Source organism: Homarus americanus, unplaced genomic scaffold, assembly GCF_018991925.1.
Source record: "Homarus americanus isolate GMGI-L3 unplaced genomic scaffold, GMGI_Hamer_2.0 scaffold48088, whole genome shotgun sequence".
Taxonomy (NCBI): Eukaryota; Metazoa; Arthropoda; class Malacostraca; order Decapoda; family Nephropidae; genus Homarus; species Homarus americanus.
Window position 1 is genome coordinate 1 of NW_024719965.1, and position 21,213 is coordinate 21,213.

The following is a 21,213-nucleotide window of genomic DNA, read 5'->3' on the forward strand; positions in this document are numbered from 1 at the left end:
GAAAATAACTAAATGATAATTAACCCTTTAGGTGCATAATTAAATTTTGCGCCGGTTCCTGAAAAGTGTCAATTATCCTGCCAAAAATGAATTTCATATAATCACATTTTCTATGTTTTTCCTAGAGAACTTTTAGTATATTTTCCAAATCTGGAACAAAAATTCACATGTGTGCAAATTTTAGAGAAAAAATGACATTTATACCCAAAAATGCAGGAAATTGGTATAAATCAATGTCTGGTATATGGCAAATAAATTTAATCAATTTGGTTACTAAACAGCAAATTTAGATATGTATTACATATTCAGATAATATCAAACAAAATAGTACAAAAATAAGCTATATTGCATTCAGGAAATACTCCTATACCTCAATACATAATATGTCCGCATGTCGTCTCATTTGGGGAAGTTTTTTCAAGGCCGTGGGATATCCCCGCTTGTCGCATTTAATTAATATAATATTTTGGGCGGGTTTACCCGCATGCCGCATCCAAAGGGTTAAGGAATGAAATGAGAATCTTAATTCAAAGTTTAGTTTTAATTTAAGAATAAAACATGGTACTTATAAATGTACTGTACCATCAATTGTACAATTATTCAGAATTTTTAAAGGGCCATTTTCCCCCTTCTTCATGGTAAAAGATTAAGAAAAAAATCTCAGGAATAACATACAGTAATGGGTACAAATAACACCTACAGTTTTTTAACATTTTCAGTCAAAAGTTACTCATCATCATCATCATCATCATCATCATCATCATCATCATCATCATCATCCTCCTCCTCCTCTTCATCACCACTCTCTTCATCATCTTCAACTCCTTCTACGTCATCACCTTCCTCCATCTTTTCATCATCAGCTTTAGCCGTCTTCATTTTTTGAAGGAAAAAATAAAATGATCTTAAAATTTCACATCAGATTGAAAACTACTGTATATACAAAACTTAACGGGAATTAGCCCACCCGGGCACAGGTCAAATGACCCACAACGGGGCCTGGGGAGCGAAAAAACCCAGAAAGAAATTGAAAATAGAGAAGAAAGGGGTTATTCTGTGTTAATCGACACCACAAAATATTGGTAAATTTACTGAACAGGTAAATAAAGAAAGGATAAAGTGCTGCTGACCATCTGGGTTACCAAAAGTGACAAAATTTGTGAATAATTTCCTCTTCCATTACCTGTTTACCAGCCACTTGATGTATGCAAGGGCACACTGGGTTACCATACGTAAGTACTTCCAAAAGCCATTAAGTTCATATTCTTTTTATTTTTATACTAGTAGTCAAGATGCCTGTCTGAGTAGTGTTATTTACAATGTTAGGGACATACTCACTAATTTTAATACTGTACACTCAATGTTGAGTAGTTTCCAGATGCCATTAAAAAGTTCAATTACTGATGTTTAGACACCCCACCCACCCAAAAAAGATATCTGAAAAGCAAACAAATTATTGTTGTTTGGGGAGCAAGACACTTCGGTAAAATGGATAATTACTTGAGAGTGGATACTATCATGAACATGTGTCCAAGGCAGGCATGTAATTAGTGAGTTTCTAAAAATACCTATACTGTGCACTAACTTAACTCATTTTCAGTGATAAAGTTGAGATCACAAACAAGGCCATTCACAATTTTAGCCTTTATGGACTGAATAACCTTAAGACTAGCTCCCTAGTACTCACCTCAGGTATTGTACCTCAACTTAATTAGGGTGATGTTTAACCCCCCCCCCCCCTTTTGGGGTTTATTCTGTAACACTTTCTGGGGTACGTGCACATCTTCACGCCATATTTCAGCTCTCTATATTCCAAACTATAGCCAGAGACCACAATCAGATATTGTAAAATAATGTGCAGTACAGTAATTCAAGTAGCATACCAAGGCCTGTCTAGTTCACATTTACAAATTTTTTAGCACGAATTAGTTTACACAATAAAATATGTTGAGTCTTCAGTACAGGAGCCAGCATTTGGTACAAGCAACTAATAAATCATAAAACCCAGTAAAGTACAGTAAACATTACTACACAATAACAGAATTAGTCCCCTTCCAAATTATAAATGAAGGGTAGTTAGAACTAACATGGTTAGGAAGTTTACCGTAAGTATCAATGAGAAACAAAGTGGTCCAAGATTTGCATTATTATAAATGAGGTATTATCTGATGTTTGCCGAAAATGTTTCAAAAGGAAGGCATAGACACTACAACCAAGATCAAAGGTTACAATATTCTCATCTGGTAATCACAGCCATGTACTGAAAGCCCATAACACCGACACCATTGCAATAAAAAAAAACATTTAAGTAATATAACATGCTAAACTATAAAATTATGAATACTAATAAAGATAATATACAAGTTGCTGAGTGGGGCTGAAGTTGGCAGGAATACACAGGAGTATAAAAGAGTGAAAGTAGTGATGTGAGATGCTAGGAAGATAAAGATTTGGAAAGAAAAATAAGCTAGAATATGTTTTTGGTAAGAAATAAAAAATAAAAAAAAAAAAAGGGGGGAAGAAAAGACTGGCACTGGAAATAACAAGTACAGTAAATGTATGTAAGGAAAACCTTAAGATATAATAATATCTATTGAAAAGCAACATAATTTTAAAGATGGTGATGAGAGGAGAGGAATTTTAAGTACAGCTACTCCTCGACTTACGACCACCCGGACATCCGACTGCCCCAGTTGTATCAAATTTTTTTCAAATTACGTATTTTTGAGTCCCGACATTTGTGATTGCGCTGTGTACTGACAAAATTTTCGTTTGTAATTCCCTTTAAAATGGCTGGCATGCTTAAAAGTGAGAGTTTTGTGATGCTGAGAAGAAAAAGAAACACCCATTTTAGATTTTCTATGTATTCTTAGCATTTTCGACTTATGACCAGGATTTGGGTCCCTAACCCTGTCATAAGTTGAGGAGCAGCTGTATACAGTAGAAGGAAATGTCGAGGAAGGGAATAGAGAGAAGTGAGCAGATCAAAATTAGGGAAAATCCAAGAGTGGATGGCAGCAAGGAGAAGATAGTATAAGAAGTATCTTGAGACTATGCCAAATAGGATGAAAAACAAGAAGGGTTAACAAGAAAGTGTATAAAATGTACAAAGGAATCAGTCTACCGAATGTACCTAGGAAAGTACCAGTGCATGGTTGTACTGTAACCGAGAGAAAAAGAAAAATAACACTCGAAGACAAAAAAATGGAACTAGAAGGATTTAGAAAAGGTAGAGATTGTATAGGGAAAATAATTCTGTAAAATTTTGGGGAAAAATGCATTAGAAAAAATACAAAACTGTTTGCAGAATTTATGATTCTGAAGAAGGCATATGATAAGGTGGATCACGAGGTACTGTGGGAGGCAATGAAAATTTATGGAGTAGCAGGAATGTTGTTTGATGGAGTGAAGGAAGTCTACAATAATAAGGCATATGTGAGAGTAATGGAGAACTTAGTGGAAAATATGAAATAAAAGTTGGAGCGAGGCAACTTGTGTGATGTCTCCAAGATTGTTCAACTTATTTATGGACGGAGTGGTATGAGAAATGAAAGCAAGGAGGTAAAGTTGAATGGTGGTGAGGTGCAGACACTGGCAATATGTTTCTACTGTACTAGATGATACAGTGCTTTTGTGAAGAGTGAATAGGAATTGCAAAGGGTGGTCAATAACTTTTACAGGGCAAGATACACGGAAATTGAAGGTTAATGCTATGTAAGGTAATAGACTAATAGTTTTTGAGAGGAGTTTGCTACCTGAATGTTGGTATATCAGACAAATTGCAAAATTTAGTGAAATAATTTGTAAAATTATGATGAACAAGATAATGGAAAAGACTAAAGATATCAAGTAAATTGGATTAATGTTAAATAATTTTATGGTAATGTACAATTATAAGAGTAAAATTATGAAGAGAACAGTAGAACCACGATAAATTGGACTAATTGGGGCAGACCCCAGCCCGAAAAAAGCAAATATATGGGGGGAGGAGACACTGTGTATGTGAAGTTTAAAGAAAATCCATTACGTTATTACTGAACTTCAACAACTAAGGCATTTAATTGTAAAACACAAGTTACTAAAAGAATATTACATCACCAATAAAAAATTATGGAAAAGAACTCTTGGGGTTGAATATCGGAAATAAGTCTGAAGGTCACCAACTGTTCACCAAGATGATTGTTATTTACTGTAAAGTGTTATAAGTATATAACTACAGAATTTGTCTTATGAATAAAGAGAAAACTGTATATTGTACAGTACTATAAAGATAAAAATAAGTGTAGGGGTATATTGTATGTGGAAGACAAGTGAATATACTCTGGTGGCTCCCTCGCCCCCAAGATCCCCTTCACGTCTTTATGCAATTACACCATAATGGATAAAGTTTTTTCTTGTTTTGCGGTTCTCAAACATATGAAGATTATCGCATGCAGCTCTTGGGTTAAGTAAGTCTGGCCAACCTTGGTCTATAGTATATGTGTTTAAACCACTGTACAGTATTCAGTGAGAAAGTGTTGTTCATTTAATTTTTTTTAACCAACCCCATTTCTTTAAACATGTACTTACATTTTTTTTGCGTGTGTGTGTGTGTGTGTGTGACCAGAGCACCTCGGGGAGTTCGAAAAAAGCAAATTTCGATATATTGAAGTCTGATTTATCGAGGTTTTACTGTACAGTACATGGAATGAGGGTTACTGGAGAGCTGGCAAGTATAATCAAGGAGAGTAATGTAAGCTTGGAAGCAGACGAAAAACCCAAAAGATAGTATAATACTTCCAAACTCTGCCAAAAAAGTCAAGATTCCCTGAAGGCTGTATTTTGGATAACAGAATGGCAAGAAATGAGAAAATATTAAGATTAATTTTCAAATACTTACTTTCACGTTTTTGGCTGGGGACTCTGTAGCACTGCTGTCTGCACTGTTTGTATTTGTATCCCTGCAATTACCACAAACGAGTGATTCCTCTGGTGAGCATGTAAACTGAGCTTAATCAGCACACAATACATTAAATATACAAGTATTCACTACAATGGTCAAACTTCAGTGTGAATCCATAATTAAAATAATATTGTTTTTTACTCTTTCAAGCCTGTTCCCCATTCCTGCTTACTGCAGGATGGTCATTGTGAAAAAATACACACACACATCCCTGTTCATTTGTTTTCAATCAATCACTCACTGTTCAAAAAGATGGGTTCTGCTACAGCACTCCCCTTCCACATTAAGACCCTAAATCTGGTTTACCCATCACCACACACAAACTAGCATCACCAATCAGCAGCAATCTCCACTAAAAAACATTCAAATGGGCATGGTCCAATAAAATAATCTTTCTAATTGAAAAGTAGCTCACACTCCTTTAGTCAACAGAGTACAGCCAAATACTAGATAGTAGATACATGCCACTATCTGCATGGATACCTTATCCAGTGCACCCCATGTCATCTGGTCTTCAAAAAAGTGAAGTGGGTCCCATATGCATGACTGCCCATTAGGGACAATGTGGACACTACACTCTGTATATTATGCCTTCGGTACACAATGAGGCAACATGGCTAGTACTGCACTCGACCACATTCACTTCCCCAAGTTGTAAACTTTAATAACCATTTACAGCTGAGTGAACAGGAGGCAAATGCTGTAGCCATTCAACTGCAGCACTCCTTGTCTGGTCTTAACAAATGAATAATTTACCTGTGCCTAAGAAATGATCACAATCTTATGAAAAACAATACAGTATATTATAACAATGAAGATATACGTACATGGCAGTTAACTTCTTGTGTGCATTATCAATGAATGGCTCTTGACCATTAAATTTAATTTCAGATGCCTTCTCTTTAAATGTGCTGGCTTCTTCTTCTGTTGGAAATGTTAGGAAACAACGTCTGAAAAAATTTCAAATGTATTAACATAAAAACTAGTTTAACAGTGCACAACATTGTCATTTAACATTAGCTGCAATTGCACAATGGTACATCTTATAACAAAGCCTGAATTAAATAATTAATGAATATGCCCACAGATGGCTGGCAGCTCTAGTAATCAAGAAAGCCCTAACCTACAGTGTTGAGTTACTCCAGAGTTTAACTATTTCCCCCACAACCACCCTAGCCCATAAAGATGGGGGACTTAAGGACACAGTTGCCATAAGTTATGATTTAATGAGAGTGGTGGTCACACTCTACATGAGTGACCAGCCCTTCACTTGCTCAGACTCGGTTACAAAGCAAGAAACTTGACCAACCTCATAACCTGCCAACATCTGAGGAAGTTCCAAAGATGAGTGAGATCAATAATTCTGTACAGTTTTGGTTTCTGGAGGAAGAGCAGGGATGACTAGTTACAGGTAATTTCTCACTCAGAGATCAATTACCCATATTCTAAATGAACTTGGGATAAATGCCAATGGGCATACAAAGCAGAGCCCAAAGGTTTAACAGTACAGTAATAACTAAATAGACCAACTCAACTCAAATACCAGAGGCATGTCTAAATATACCTAGACTAGTGAAAGTATGACAGACATCTTTCATCAGTGAGGTTGGCAATTGGAAAGTGTGTGTTTGTTCCTGTGAACATGATTTTATATCATATGGGGTGTGATTTGAGAAGTAGAAATAATGAAGTGTGCAGTATCATAACCTGTCACACTTACACATCTTGGGACAATCCTTAGCTTCTCATCTATTCTGAACAAAGATTATTGTCACCAGAGTGAGTGACCTTCAGGTTACCTCCACTTGCATATAGCCTACGGGTTTAACCCATTTACTGCAGCCCTATTGTGACCCAGCATCCCACCCCCTGTGAAAAATGTCAAAAAACAGCCATAGACTTTTTACCCAAAGTGGTATGAAAGAATACTGTACTGTACTCTTCCCTAAAGACAAAATTAAGGGGTATCTAAGACAGCTACACTAACATGCCAGCCAGTGGTGTCTATCCTACCTGCTTGTCACTGTAATGGCTACAGAAACTTGAGGGCAAAACCTGACTGATCCATTGTATGGTAGCATCGAGTTAACCCTTAGGTCCCAGGTGACATTCCAGAACGTCCGCCTATTCCCGACACTTTTTTTTAAGTTGATTTTTCTCAATTTATCCCTGAACGGGGGAGATACTGCCAGCAGCATCCTAACCCAGGGCTTAAGGATTAATGGTGGGAGATTTCAACACTCATGTTTTTCTCTCACAATGACTATTTAAGAAGGATAAACAGCATACAGCAAGGCCACAGCAAACAGAAAAATTATATGGTGAGCATGCCCTAAATAGGTTAATTGGGAGGAAATTTAGTACATTTGGGGCAAAAAATTCAGGGGGCATTCCAACTACTGCCAAAATGTTATCTTCAAATAATCAAACAATAATGAAAAGTTAATTTTTATCACAAGATTTTAACAGATAAACAGGAGAAAACCCTGTGCATTTCTAAAGTAGATAATCAATAAAGCACCCATGACAACATAAACAGTCAAATGCTTAATTAATATCATAAGAAAGTGCTATATCTCATCCTATACTGAATCCTTAATTAAATCAAATATATAACATGTGAGAGAACTGCAAATAGATTATTAGAGATTAAAATTTTAATCAATAAATAGATATGATTGCATAATCAATTGAGTATAATCCCAGCCTACCATACCATCAAGTGAGCACACCCTCATGAAAACAAGTAAAGGCAAATTTACAGTAATTATAATGAAGTTTGAAAATTACCTTCCTAAGGTTATCTGTGATGCGGTTTCTCCAAATTTCATTAACTCTTTTGCCACAATTCCATCAATAGATTTGTGGAAGTTCATAAACATCACACACGGATCCTTCTCAGCCTGCAAGAGTACAAATATAGTCAAGAGGTACATCGTCACAAGTCCACAACTTTATTTACCAAATTGCTAATTGTTATTTTAATAAAATGTAACAACACAATACTCAAGAAGACACATGAGAGCCTAGACTTTTAAAATTATAGTCCCTAACTCCCATGTACAGTACTTAAAGATCACAGGACTGGCAACATTAACTGGGTATATCAGCAATAAATTCCCCTCCTTTTCACTGTAGATGTGACCTAACTTGAACAGGCTGAAGCAAACTACACAAAAACCTCTGTGGTCCCACATAAATTCATTCCCAAATACTTGTACGCCAAAATATGGGGGGTGTGGTGTCAGCACTAAACATTATCGCACATGAAAAACTTGTAGAAGGCATTCAAAAAATTTTTAAACTTTAATTGTTTGACTTGGCATAAGGTAACTGATTGTATGTCATGATGTGCCAGTCCCATTCATTTTGTCAGTAAATCAGATGACATATGATTGTGGCCATTAAATATCATGCTTTTTTTTTTAAGGGGGAGGGGAGAAATATAGTTTCAGACAAAAATCAACACACATGTATAACTATACAGTGATCCCTTACAACTGATCAATTTTCACCTTTACATTTTGGGAGGTATATCGTTTAAAACCTCAACAAGCTACTTGCTTGCACACACAAAGGCAAGCTTCCCACACAGTATTTATATATTTATCTTTGCAAAGTTACCATACTGTCTTTGTTTCACAAAGTAATGCATATAAAGTACTGTGCTGCATTTATTGTCCAACATCTGTCTTGCTCCGACTTCTCCTTGTGGCAAAAAAAAAAAAAAATTACATAATCAACAAAATGTCATGAATACACACAATAAACTGATGTAAAGGAAAGCGTCACTTAGAAGCGAAAGCACGAAACATCACTACATGGGGTAAGTGTACAGGTGGGTGGGAAATATAGGCCATTACCCCTGTATGTGGCCTGGTGTTGATGGTGCTCATGGTATGGTTAGGTCTAGTGGAGATCAGTTAGCCACACACCACCAGTTAGCTCCCCACCATACACCATCAATCAATAAGCCAAATATAACAGCTGCATGGCCCTCACCTCATACCACTATTACTGTACAGTACTGTACACTTACCCAATTTCACCTCACCTCATACCTCTTTACCACACTCTCCACTACAGATCAATCAACAATCAGCCCACCTCAATACCCTGTTATTCTGCAAGCCATGCATGTACACCAACTCATGAAAAGTTTTTGTTTCTTAGCCAACCTTCCACACAAATTACACATTACAGAGGCATGTGGTACAAGAAGAATGAAAAGTTAGTGTAGGCAGGTGAACAATACTGTGATGAGTGACTAAGCATGCAAAATGAGTCTCTAGACATACGTATATACACAGCTGTGACTCAAAATATGTCAAGCTAAAGAAAAGTAAAGAGGTAAGATGGTGATCTACAAAAGTGAACAAAGATATAAACTAGATATACCAGAGACTAGATGCACAATGAGGACATGGGAGTCTATGAAAGTAATAAAGATAAAAAGTCAAGATGTGCACAAAGATGGAAGCCTGAAGAGGCACAAAGATTAACTACATAGAGCACAATTCATTTACTAATTACAGCTACACACTTAAACATCAGTACTAATCTTTTTAAGGCATTATAGCACCCTGTTGATATCATAAGTAATCTTTAACTCAAAAAGACTAATGAAGTAGAAAACTAAAAATACAATACACTAATTAATAATAATAATAACAAAATACTCACTATCATATTACGACCTCTTCTTCCTCCCCTGGCGCCCCGACCTCTCATTGAACCACCACGGTTTCCTCCATGACCGTTATCATCACCCTGGACACCTCCACTATCACCCTTGAAACCTCCCCTTCCTCCTCCTCTTTTTCCTCGGACTGCACCACCTCTATGTTCTTTGACTGCTGGTTGTATTTTTTCTTGGGAAGAATTTCCTGAAGGAGTTTCAGTCATAGATGCTTTACGTTTCTTTGCTTGTGGTTCCCCTCCACTCATTTCCACTTTGGGGGTCTGTGGTTTAGGTGTCTTAACTTTCTCTGCTTTTGGCATTTCAACTGTGGAAACTTCTACCTTTGGGGTCTGCAGCTTGTCAGCTTTGAGCTTATTTGATTTTGGAGTCTGAGACACTTCTACCTTTGGAGTCTGTTCCTTTGCTGCTTTCTTTTTCAATTCTGGAGTTTCTGCTGCCAATTTCTTTGCCTTCTTAGGAGTTGCAAGAGCTTGTCCAGAGGACTGAAACAAAAATACAATGAAATACTGTAATTACTTAGGAATATATATTAAATTAAAAGCAAACCCTAGACTTTTTACAAACTTAATTAAACAAACAATTTCCTGATAGTGAATTATGAAATAATTTTCATCACATGTCAGATACACATACTACATCTGCAAACAGGCAAGCAGGAAAGTTAACATTAACAAATCAATTAGTAATCATGTGAAAGGGGGTCCCAAAAGCATGGCTGCCCCTTTGGGAGTACAGTATATAGATATGGCACATTGTATACTAAAATTTCAGTATACAAGGAGGTACCACAGCCATTTACAAGTGGCTGGAGTGGGAGTCACCCAGGATTGAGCCAGTAACTCTTAGGGCAGAAAGTGAGTACTGTAGCCATTTAGCCAACACATCCTTAATACCAAGTAAGAAATATATTGTAACACTGTACTTAAATTTCAATAAGTTATTGTGTTTCTGAAGACTCTTATCTACACTAGCCAGTTAAAAGGGTTTGAAACACTTGTAAACGCTAACAATAACATTGGGTCTCTTACATTACATGCTAAAAAGACTAACAATGCTAATGAAACCATCTGGAGAAAGTTTCTACATCATGGATATGATTAGCTAAAGTGAAGTCAAATTGAAGAGGACATTTATACTTTTATTCAGGACAAAGCTATAAGTCATGAACAACAATAGAGGGTCCCAAATGATAATAAAAACACCACTCTGGCAATATATACAATGAATATCAGCACATGCCTTGTGCCTTAGGCTGGAAAACAACTCTTGTCCCTCCATCACAATCTCCCCCAATTCCCCATTCTATAACTGAACAAGTAAGAGAGTGTGTGTGTGTGCGTGCCTGCGTGTGTGTGTTAAATAATCGGTAAAAGAAAAATATTCAGAGTTTTTTCTGTACTGGACTTTATTTTACATAAAGTACAAGTATTACCTAGGTAATATGGCACAAAATTTTTTCCCGTAATATTTTTTAAAAGATTTCAGACTCTCGATTGTACTATAGTACAAGACATACCCGTATTGTCTTTCACATTTTTCAGTGGACATTAGAAATTAAAAAAAGTAAGTTGGACAGGTTCAAATAGAATTAGCGGTGAAGATTCCGACTTCATATATTCAATAATTCAGGCGGTGAATAACATGAGAGGCATTACTATTCTTGTAAACCAGGAGTAATAGTGTAAAGAGACATTGGGTAGTCACCAGGCATGGGGCAATTAATTAACTTAGCTTAACTAGTTAAGCTTTTGAAATAACAGTTTATCTTAACTTAATCAAAATTTGGGCAAATTAATTGATTAACTTTGATTAATTATCAAGTAACTCCTCAGAAAATATAACAAATAATATATAACACACCAGCCCTTGCGCCCAGTGAGTATTCAATATATTTAGCATTATAAAGTGTAATGAGTATGTGATGAAAAAGTTTGAGTTTAAACTTTCAGTGATTATTATTTATTTGATATGCAGAATTCTTAGCTTACCACGATATAATTTTTCAAGTAAAAAAGTCGTCTAACTTGGATTTGCATACTGAAATAATAAATTATTTACCTGTGAAAAACTGTGAAGTAAAAATAAAAAAATCAAGAATTTATAATTATTTTATCTCAAGACTTATTCATACCAAGGAAGTAATGTGCCAGACTGCCTCACTATTCAGGTATTCAAAATACAGTATTCATTGACTCTTCTGGAAAATGTTTACAGGATAATAAGTTACTTAATCCACATGAAAATTCCCCTAAGCAAATTTGACAGACTGGCTTAGTTAACTCGAAAATATCTTAATTAGTTAATGTTAAAAAAATCAGGTTAACTTAACTGAAAAAGAAAAGTAACTTACCAGTAACTAGTTAAATTTGAAACTTAATCACCCCATACCAGTCAGATAGTTTTGTTATAGTCAAGTTTAATACTAGACCTATGGACTTGGTAATAATACAGGTTTATGCACCAACAAATGAGAGTAAGGATGACTCTGAAAATTCTTCTGAAGATTTAAAGAAAGCAACAGACACTGTAAAGTTTAATAAATGTCTGATTATAATGCAAAAATTGAGAAAGAGAAAGCTGCACCAGAAGTAGGACCACATGAGTTGGGGTATTAAAAATGAGGAGAGCTATTAATTAACTTTTGTAAGGAAAACAAGATGAGAATGGTTTGACCTACATCCTAGGCATCTCTATACAGCTCCTCCCCGACTTGCGACCTACTTGACTTACGACCACTCGCACTTACGACCTGCCTCAGTCGTACCAAAATTTTGTCAAATTACGTATTTTCGAGTCCAAACGTCAGTACAGAGAAAATTTTTGTTTGTAATTCACTTTAAAATGGCTGGCAAGCTTAAAAGTGAGAGTTTTGTGGTGCTGAGAAGAAAAAGAGACACCCATTTTAGATTTTCTATGTATTATTTAAGCATTTTCGACTTATGACATGGATTTGGGTACCTAACCCCGTCGTAAGTCGGGGAGGAGTTGTAGATTACATTTAAATTCACGAAAGATTAAAAAATTCAATAACCCAAAGCAAGAACTATCCAAGGGCAGATTGTGAGGCAATCATGCAAGGGCAAATTTACATGGCGACCAATGAGGCTGGGATGACGCCAAGGCGATTATCGAAGCAGATATTTGGAAATATATGGAACAAATATCAAGTGAACAGTTAGTATCTGCTACACAGGATTATTATGCCTTGTTGTTAACATGACAATGCCTTCAGTTTACTGGGTATAATATAAACCTAATATGTAGATAACAACAGTAGTTTATAAAAGTACTACAGGGTACCAGGTAGTACCTAAAGACAAAAATCTAGAGGTAATCATCGACACTATTGTTTTTGAGTCTTGGGAAATAGGAACTATGTCCAAGATAAAGTAATGTTTAGAAGTTGACGATCTATACTCAGCGTATAAGTCGACCCCTAATTTCTGGACAAAATTTCAGGCTTCAGAATCCTACTCTTCCAACCAGAACTTTCTTCGGCCACCTATAGTTCTCCATTCCAAAAACATGTCCGGAGACCCCCTGACGGACGACACGATGATCCTCCCCATACTGGCCAGATATTATGTAAATAATATTGATGATGTGTTAAAGGAATATCCTTCCTTCCTTAGGCTTTAGTAAGCACCTTTATAATATTTATACTGTATATACTTGTGTCACTTGCCAGATGCTTCTGGTGTTATTGTACAGGGGTACCTAGTGACAGCACTAGGATCCTGCTTCTATCAAGGAATAAATATTGAAATTGAATTGACATGTCCGGCCCATCTCAATCTATTGCTTCTAATTACGCTGCTAAAATGTGGCTGACTGGTCGCTTATCTTAGCTCCTAGGCATGTCTCCTCCTCCACACTCCTTTTACTACATCGAATACTGGACCCATAGTCGTCCTTAATACAGTCTTTTCAAAAACTTCTAACTTCTTTTCCAATCTTTTTGTCACTGCCCATGATTAACATCTGTAAATAAGAACTGGACGTATTATTGCGCTGTAAATTCTCAGCTTTGTTGTTCTTGATACGATCTTCGTTTAGTATGCCCATAAGACTATAGTAGCGTCTATTGCAGTGGTTCTCAACCTTGTTTGCCCCATGCACCCCTTTCACCATATGTCAGAATGTCATTCCCCCCTCCTTTCCAAGATTGTCTGTCTCAAAAAGTGCATTCCAAATAATATGCATATAATACTGAAAATCCTTTATTTTCTCCATATTAGTATCAGTTTCCCCCCCCCCCTGAAAACCTGAGGGGGGAAATTCCCCCCTGGTTGAGAACCCCTGGTCTATTGTATTACCGGCTCAATCCTGACTATAATTTAATTGGTTTTACATAATTGTTTTTACAATCTTGTTTTCTTATGTCAAAAGTGGTCCAAGGTATTCAAAGGACTCAAGTTTTTAAAATATTAATTCCACTTATACCGATACTGTACGTTGTGGGTTTTGCCTTTAGTTTCTTTCCATGATTATTGTTTTGGTCTTATCCACATTAATCTCAAGTCCTGTTGAGTTTGCTACTTCCTTAAAGGTGAATTTATAGTATCACACCAAACTTTATTTCCATATTAAAAATATGTACGGTATCTCATAATGTTTATACAATTCTGAGACATTTTTCTTCTATGATATTTCCACCGGAAATTAAGGATAACCGAGATATTAATTTTTCAAGCTTACTACTTCGCTCAGTCACAAGTGTCACCATGAATTGTTTACTTATGGCAGAGGTGGTTTGACCCCTTGCTCACATATAACTCCAGGCCTCCGTCTTCGCTCTTTAAGCATATGGGGCATGAACAATGGGTTAGGTTAGGTATTCTTGGTTGGTTGGTAATATAATTGTTATTTATTCTAAAATAGAAATCCAACATTTTCCGTTATGATTGATGGGTGGGAGGTTATATAAAAACACGTGATTTCCGGTGTAAATGAATATCAAATTTGCTCGAAACTCATCAAAATACATAGGAAAAGCCTATTTTTATTATCGAAATAAAGACCGGTATATATATATATATATATATATATATATATATATATATATATATATATATATATATATGACACAGGGTTGGAACAGGTCAACCAATGGTCGAAGTCGAATAGATAAAAAAAAAAATTTTTTTTTAATATCTACAATGAAATACAGTACAGTAAAAGTAATGAATAATGATGAATGGATACAGTCAGTGAAAGTAATAAATAATAGAATGATACAGTGTGACTGAGCATAACCTTTAATGTAGTCGGTGAATGCATGGCTATTTAATTATCATGGAACTACATTAACTGGAAAGCTATAGAAAGCGGTCATTTAATTTTTTTATCTATATCTGGGGTCGAGTCCGACGGTGTCTTGTAAGTCGGGTCTAGGTTGTGTTGTTGTGTGTGTATATATATATATATATATATATATATATATATATATATATATATATATATATATATATATATATATATATATATATATATATATATATATATATATATATATATATATATATATATATATATATATATATATATATATATATATGTATATATATATATATATATATATATATATATATATATATATATATATATATATATATATATATATATATATAATATATATATATATATATGTGCGAACTGTCTCATAAATTGGGTACGAGCTGTAAACATACCTAACCATATTTCTGTTGTGCATGGAAACTTATCATTATATCAGTTTGACGTCAGTAGTGGGGAAATTTCTTGAATCAATCATAGCAGATAGCATCTGATCACATTTAGAGAAAAGTAAATTAAACTACGACTCTGAACATGGGTTTACAAAGGGAAAATCTTGTCTAACAAATCTGCTGACATTTTTTAGGAGAGTCTTCGAGGTAGTAGATAATGACGAAATTTACGATGTTATTTACTTAGACTTAAGCAAGGCATTTGACAGAGTACCACATCAGAGGCTTCTGAGAAGAGTTAAGGCTCATGGTATAGAGGGGAAAGTTAAAAATTGGATTAAATCATGGCTCACCGATAGAATGCAGAGTCAGCGTAGATGGTGTTAAATCTGAGTGGGGCTGTGTAACCAGAGGGGTTCCCCAGAGGTCAGTACTAGGCCCACTCTTGTTCATAATCTACATAAACGATCTAGATACTGGGATCAGCAGTGACATAAGCAAGTTTGCGGATGACACCAAAATAGGGCGGCAGATTAATTCAGGGCAGGATGCAAATGCACTACAGGAGGATTTATATAAACTGCAGGGGTGGTCTGAAAAATGGCAAATGAAATTCAACACCAGCAAGTGCAGCATACTTAATATTGGAAGAACAAATACTGTCAATGTATACAGCCTTAACAACATCAACCTCGAGAAGTCAACTTGTGAAAGAGAATTAGGGGTACTTGTAAGCCCGGACCTACGGCTTAGAAAACAGTGCGTTAATGTTCAAAATAAGGCAAACAGAGTATTGGGTTTTATATCTAGAAGTGTAAGTAATAAGAGTGCAGTGGTCTTATTGCAACTATATCTTGCGCTAGTCAGGCCGCACCTCGATTATGCGGTTCAGTTCAGGTGCCCTTATTATAGAATGGACATCAATTCACTGGAGTCGGTGCAGCGAAGAATGACGAAAATGATTCCAGGGCTTTGAAACCTTCCATATCAGGATAGGTTAAAGAAACTAAACTTGCGTTCCCTAGAAAGACGAAGAGTGCGGGGAGATATGATAGAAGTATTTAAGTGGATGAAAGGAATAAATAAAGGGGATATAGATAAAATTCTTATAATATCCGAGGTTTAGGAGGGAGATAGGAAGGATCTGGTTCACAAATAGGGTGGTGGACAAGTGGAACAAGCTTAGCAACATTGTAGTAAATGCTGGAACGCTGGAAAGTTTCAAAAGGAGGCTAGATAGATTCATGGATGATAGAGAGTGGTAGTAACTCTCGACAGGAGGTGCCATGGTCCAACGAATTACCCAAAAGTACCCAAAAGTATATTAAATCAGGGTAAAATCTTAACGAATATATGTTTTACATCAATAAAACCTGATTAATAATGTTTTCATTGAAATATAGTCAAAATAATGAAATAATAAACAGCAAAAAACGCTGAATTCCAAAGAGTCCCCTATCCAAAATGGAGATATAATTACCGATGTTTCTGTTACTTTGGGGTATTTAACATAGCCGTAGGATTTACTTTTCGTTAGGTTAGGTTAGCGAAATGCATCACGATGGATCTGAGTTATCTCCCTTGTTCACGAACTCTTTGGAATTTAGCGTTCGCCAATACTGAAAGTTTTTCGGTTTATTATTTCATCTTACAAATTATTTTTACAAAATTACGCAAAATATTATTAAACATGTTTTGTGTATGTATAACAGATATTCGTTAAGATTTTACCCCGATTTAATATATTTTTGGGTAATTTTGAGTAATTCGTTGGACCCGGAGGTGCCATGCACAGGCCAACCGGCCGGGTCCGACTAATTACCCAAATGTACCCAAATGTAGCCGCAATGAAGTCAAATAATGGTCCTACATGAATAAATCGGATTACCAATCACTTCTCGACTAGTATTTGGTGTCACAAAGTAAAAAAAAATTGGAAAACATAATTTAATTTGAGTTAATAGATCGAGTGCATGTACCGAACCTAACCTAACCTCGACTAGTATTTGGTGTCACGAAGTCACAAAAAATTGGTAAACTTAATTTAATCTGAGTTAATAGATCAAGTTCATGTACCTAACCTAACCTAACCTAACACAACTCAGATTAAATTAAGTTTACCAATTTTTTGTGACTTTATGACACCAAATAATAATCGAGAAGTGATTCACAGCCCGATTTACGCTTGTACGACCATCATTTGACTTCATTGCGGCTACATTAGGGTACATTTGGGTAATTACTCGCTCCCTCGGTACATGCACGCGATCTATTAACTCAGATGAAAGTAAGTTTTCCAATTTTTTGTGACTTTGTGACACCAAATACTAGTCGAGAAGTGATTAGCAGTCCGATTTATTCTTGTAGGACCATTATTTGACTTCATTGCGGCTACATTTTGCTACATTTGGGTACATTTGGGTACATATGGGTAATTAGTCGGACTGCAACCGGCCTATTGCAGACTCCTTATTTTCTTATGTTCTTATTATAAATGAGGCGACATTTACTAGAACCGATCAATTGTGATAACTTTAGCTAGGTTTCGATTTTCTATTTAAAAATAAATAAATTCTTTGGTTCTTCTTGTGATTTGAACGAATTTGACCTTAATTTCTGGTGCTAACTGACCAAACTGAAACTTGGCTACTATCATAAATTGACCCTAGAACTCAATAGAACTTGACCTAACCAACCGAAGAAACCTGCCTACCTAACTTCCATTCAAAGTGCAATCGCGGTAAATTAGCGTTAGTAAAAAATTGGCCGGTCACGGCAAAATATCCACGAGGACAATATAAAATTTCTGAGGTTCGTTTAGTGGCAACTAGTGAAATACCAAATGCAAGAATATTACAAAATTATTCTATTCTACTACAAAACTAACTCATTTAGCATTGAATGCACTCAGTAGCTTTAAAGTAAAGAAAAAATACCAGCGTCAAAGCATTAGCTGAACATTTTAGAACAAACCGTGAGGCCTGCTCAACGTGGTCTAAACAAATACTTCTGACATATATGTTCGTAACTTATAATCTATACAACTTACAAGATTCCCTTCCCATACTACACAAGGCTTACCTTCATTATTCTCTTGTGTGATGATGTGACGAATCGGGTTATGAGGGAAAAATGATCAAACAAGAGTTTCAAGACAATAAGTTAACCTGCCACACGTGGACTGGGCGTTAAGAAGACATGTGAGACCGTCCACAGCCGCGTGAGGGAGTCGTACACAGCCATCACAATTGTTGTACGTATATACTGTACATAAAAGAGGAGCATATTTTTTTTAAATGCACCGTAATCAAATTATAAGTGAATCATGTCTATTAATCACCAAAACTTTTATCTATAAAAGGTATGAGAGTTCTAAATATACGTTTTTAAATTACTGCAGCAATTAAGGAACTAACAGCGCACAAAGCATCTCAATGAGTACAGTAATAATAGAAATATAAGAAAGATTGCACCCGAAATCAACAAATCAAACATAAAATTGCACACCGGAAGTCAGGAAAAGAATAAATAGTACAAAACCACAAACTACACTGTAGTGAAAGAATCAATAAACTCAGTGGCGGTTCGTGAAAAATAAAATGGAGGGACTGCAAGCCTCACACAACAGTAGGATACACAAATTTGACCTACCTCAGGTATGAGTTGTAGTTGATGTCCACGAATTCCCAGGGCATGGTTGTAGTGAAAACAGGGACAAGCTAGTGAGTAATGGAGTTAATTATGCCAAAGAAATTTGCAATGATCTGGGGATAGTCATGGAGTGTCAGCGTCGACCCAAAAAGAAGAAACAAATGTTTGGTGAAGGATCACGAGATGCTGAATTGCCATACGACATTGAATTGAGGAGAGAAATGTTTTCTTCGCTGGACAGAGTGATCCAAGAAATAACTTTGAGATTTCAACAGCTTCATGAACTTGCTGAGAAATATGCCTTCCTTACCCCATTGAATCTTTTGGATAATAAATATGAGTGTCAAATAGATCACGATCACGACGACATTGATAAAGAGGAGTTCCTCGTTGAGAGAAAAAGACTTCAGCATTTTGTTGCTGTTGCTGCTATAACTATTAAAGACAGAATACAGACGTGGAAAGAAGGCCCCCTTGAACTTTTGCAGTTTATTCAAAAGTATAACCTTGGGAACTCGGTTCCAAATATAGTAATAATGCTGAGGATTTTCCTCACAATTGCTGTTAGTGTTGCTACCTGTGAGAGGAGTTTTTCGAAACTAAAACTGATCAAGAATTACTTAAGATCTACTATGAGCACCTTGCGGTTGAGAAATCTTGCCATACTGTCTATAGAGCGACAATTGACAGATGAAATAGTTTTTGACAATGTCATTGAAGAATTTGCCAACAAAAAAACAAGAAAAGTTACTTTGTAGAAAGTTGTAGTTTTCATTTCAGAAATAAAGATGGTCCTAATTTTTTACACTTTTTTTACTTTTTTCCCTATCCTATATGTCGTTTTTGCTTTTTGTTTAACTGTTACTTATAAAGTTTAAGTATGTTTGGGGTGTATTTAAAGCATACTATATTTGAGTATGTGAAAGTACAGTAATATTATAATGGTACACAAACTATTTAATATATATATATATATATATATATATATATATATATATATATATATATATATATATATATATATATATATATATATATAAGAGTGAGTCACTGCAATATGTATTTTTTGTGGGGACACGGGGGGGAGGGGGGGCAGCAAACTCAAGGGCCGCCCCGGGCGGCACACAATCTAGCTATGCCACTGACCTGACCTCGTGGTGATCGCGCTCTTTCTACGTACACCAACCAGCCAGCAACACCTCCTCCGCCTGCCTGGCGGTCCTCGCTCCTGCCGGCGAGCATGGCGACCCACAAGCTGTCCTTTGAGCGTCCTCACCAACCAGCTCTCTCTACATCACGCTTGTGACCATGCTGCCTTCCCAGCACCAAGCTGCATTGTACATCCAATACAACATGTATATAGAGAGCACATTGTGAGTTTCCTTTCTCCAACCCATCCTGAGTGTGAACCAAACATCTCAACCCCACAAATGGTGACTCCCGGAGATTCGCACTCACACAGGATGGAGGAGAAACTGATCACGCTCCCAGTCTTCAAGCAACATGGAAGACTGGCTTATCCACACAGAAGCAGCTCTCATCGGCTCTACAGCTACTGTCTCTAAACCGCAGGTTAGACACCCTAGAGCAGCACTGCTTCTCTAAGCAGACACCAGCTCCTCTTCCTGCCCCAAGCACCACGTCCTACCGACCCCAGCACACCCGTCCTGCCTCAGACGCCGCCCCTGGCCCAGCAGTACCCCCTGCCGCCCCTGATGCGGCCCCTGCTCCTGATGCGGACCAACACACCCGTCCTGCCTCAGACGCCGCCCCGGCCCAGCAGTACTCCCTGCCGCTTCTCCTGACACGGCCCCTGCTCCTGAGTGCGGACCCACACACCCCTCTTTTCTCCCTCAGGTACTCCCTGCTAATGTCCTGCACCCTGCTGCTGTCGTGGACCCAGCTGCTGTCACGAGCCCTCATCCGCTTCTGCTGATGCAGCAGGCCCACCACCCAGGCCCACACACCCCAGCAGGCGTATCTGACGACCTGTGCCTGCGAGGGAAGTACAACATTCATCGCCTCCACACACCCTTTTTCTCCCTCTCTACTCCCACAGATATTGTGTATCTAGACAGTTGTCTCCAGCGACCGGCTCATCCACGCCATCGCCGTTGTCTCACATGAGGCATGCACCGCCCGTTCTGCCTCACATGTGCTATGCAACCCTGCAGACAACAAGTCTCCTACACCGCCTGGAGGGAAGGGGGAGTATTGTAGTGGATTTCTCC

At 36.9% G+C, this 21,213-nt stretch overlaps 1 protein-coding gene across 1 annotated transcript; it reads right to left on the bottom strand.

Annotated features, from left to right (window-relative positions):
• Window positions 1-526: 526 nt before the first annotated feature.
• LOC121860335 (protein SQS1-like) lies at window positions 527-18,569 on the bottom strand. Its single transcript, XM_042357408.1, has 6 exons — window positions 18,413-18,569; window positions 9,626-10,126; window positions 7,733-7,845; window positions 5,770-5,892; window positions 4,880-4,940; window positions 527-873 (listed from the first exon to the last, which is right to left on the bottom strand). The coding sequence occupies exons 1-6, from the start codon at window positions 18,416-18,418 to the stop codon at window positions 727-729; spliced, it is 951 nt and encodes a 316-aa protein (XP_042213342.1). The 5' UTR covers window positions 18,419-18,569; the 3' UTR covers window positions 527-726.
• Between the last annotated feature and the right edge of the window lie 2,644 nt (window positions 18,570-21,213).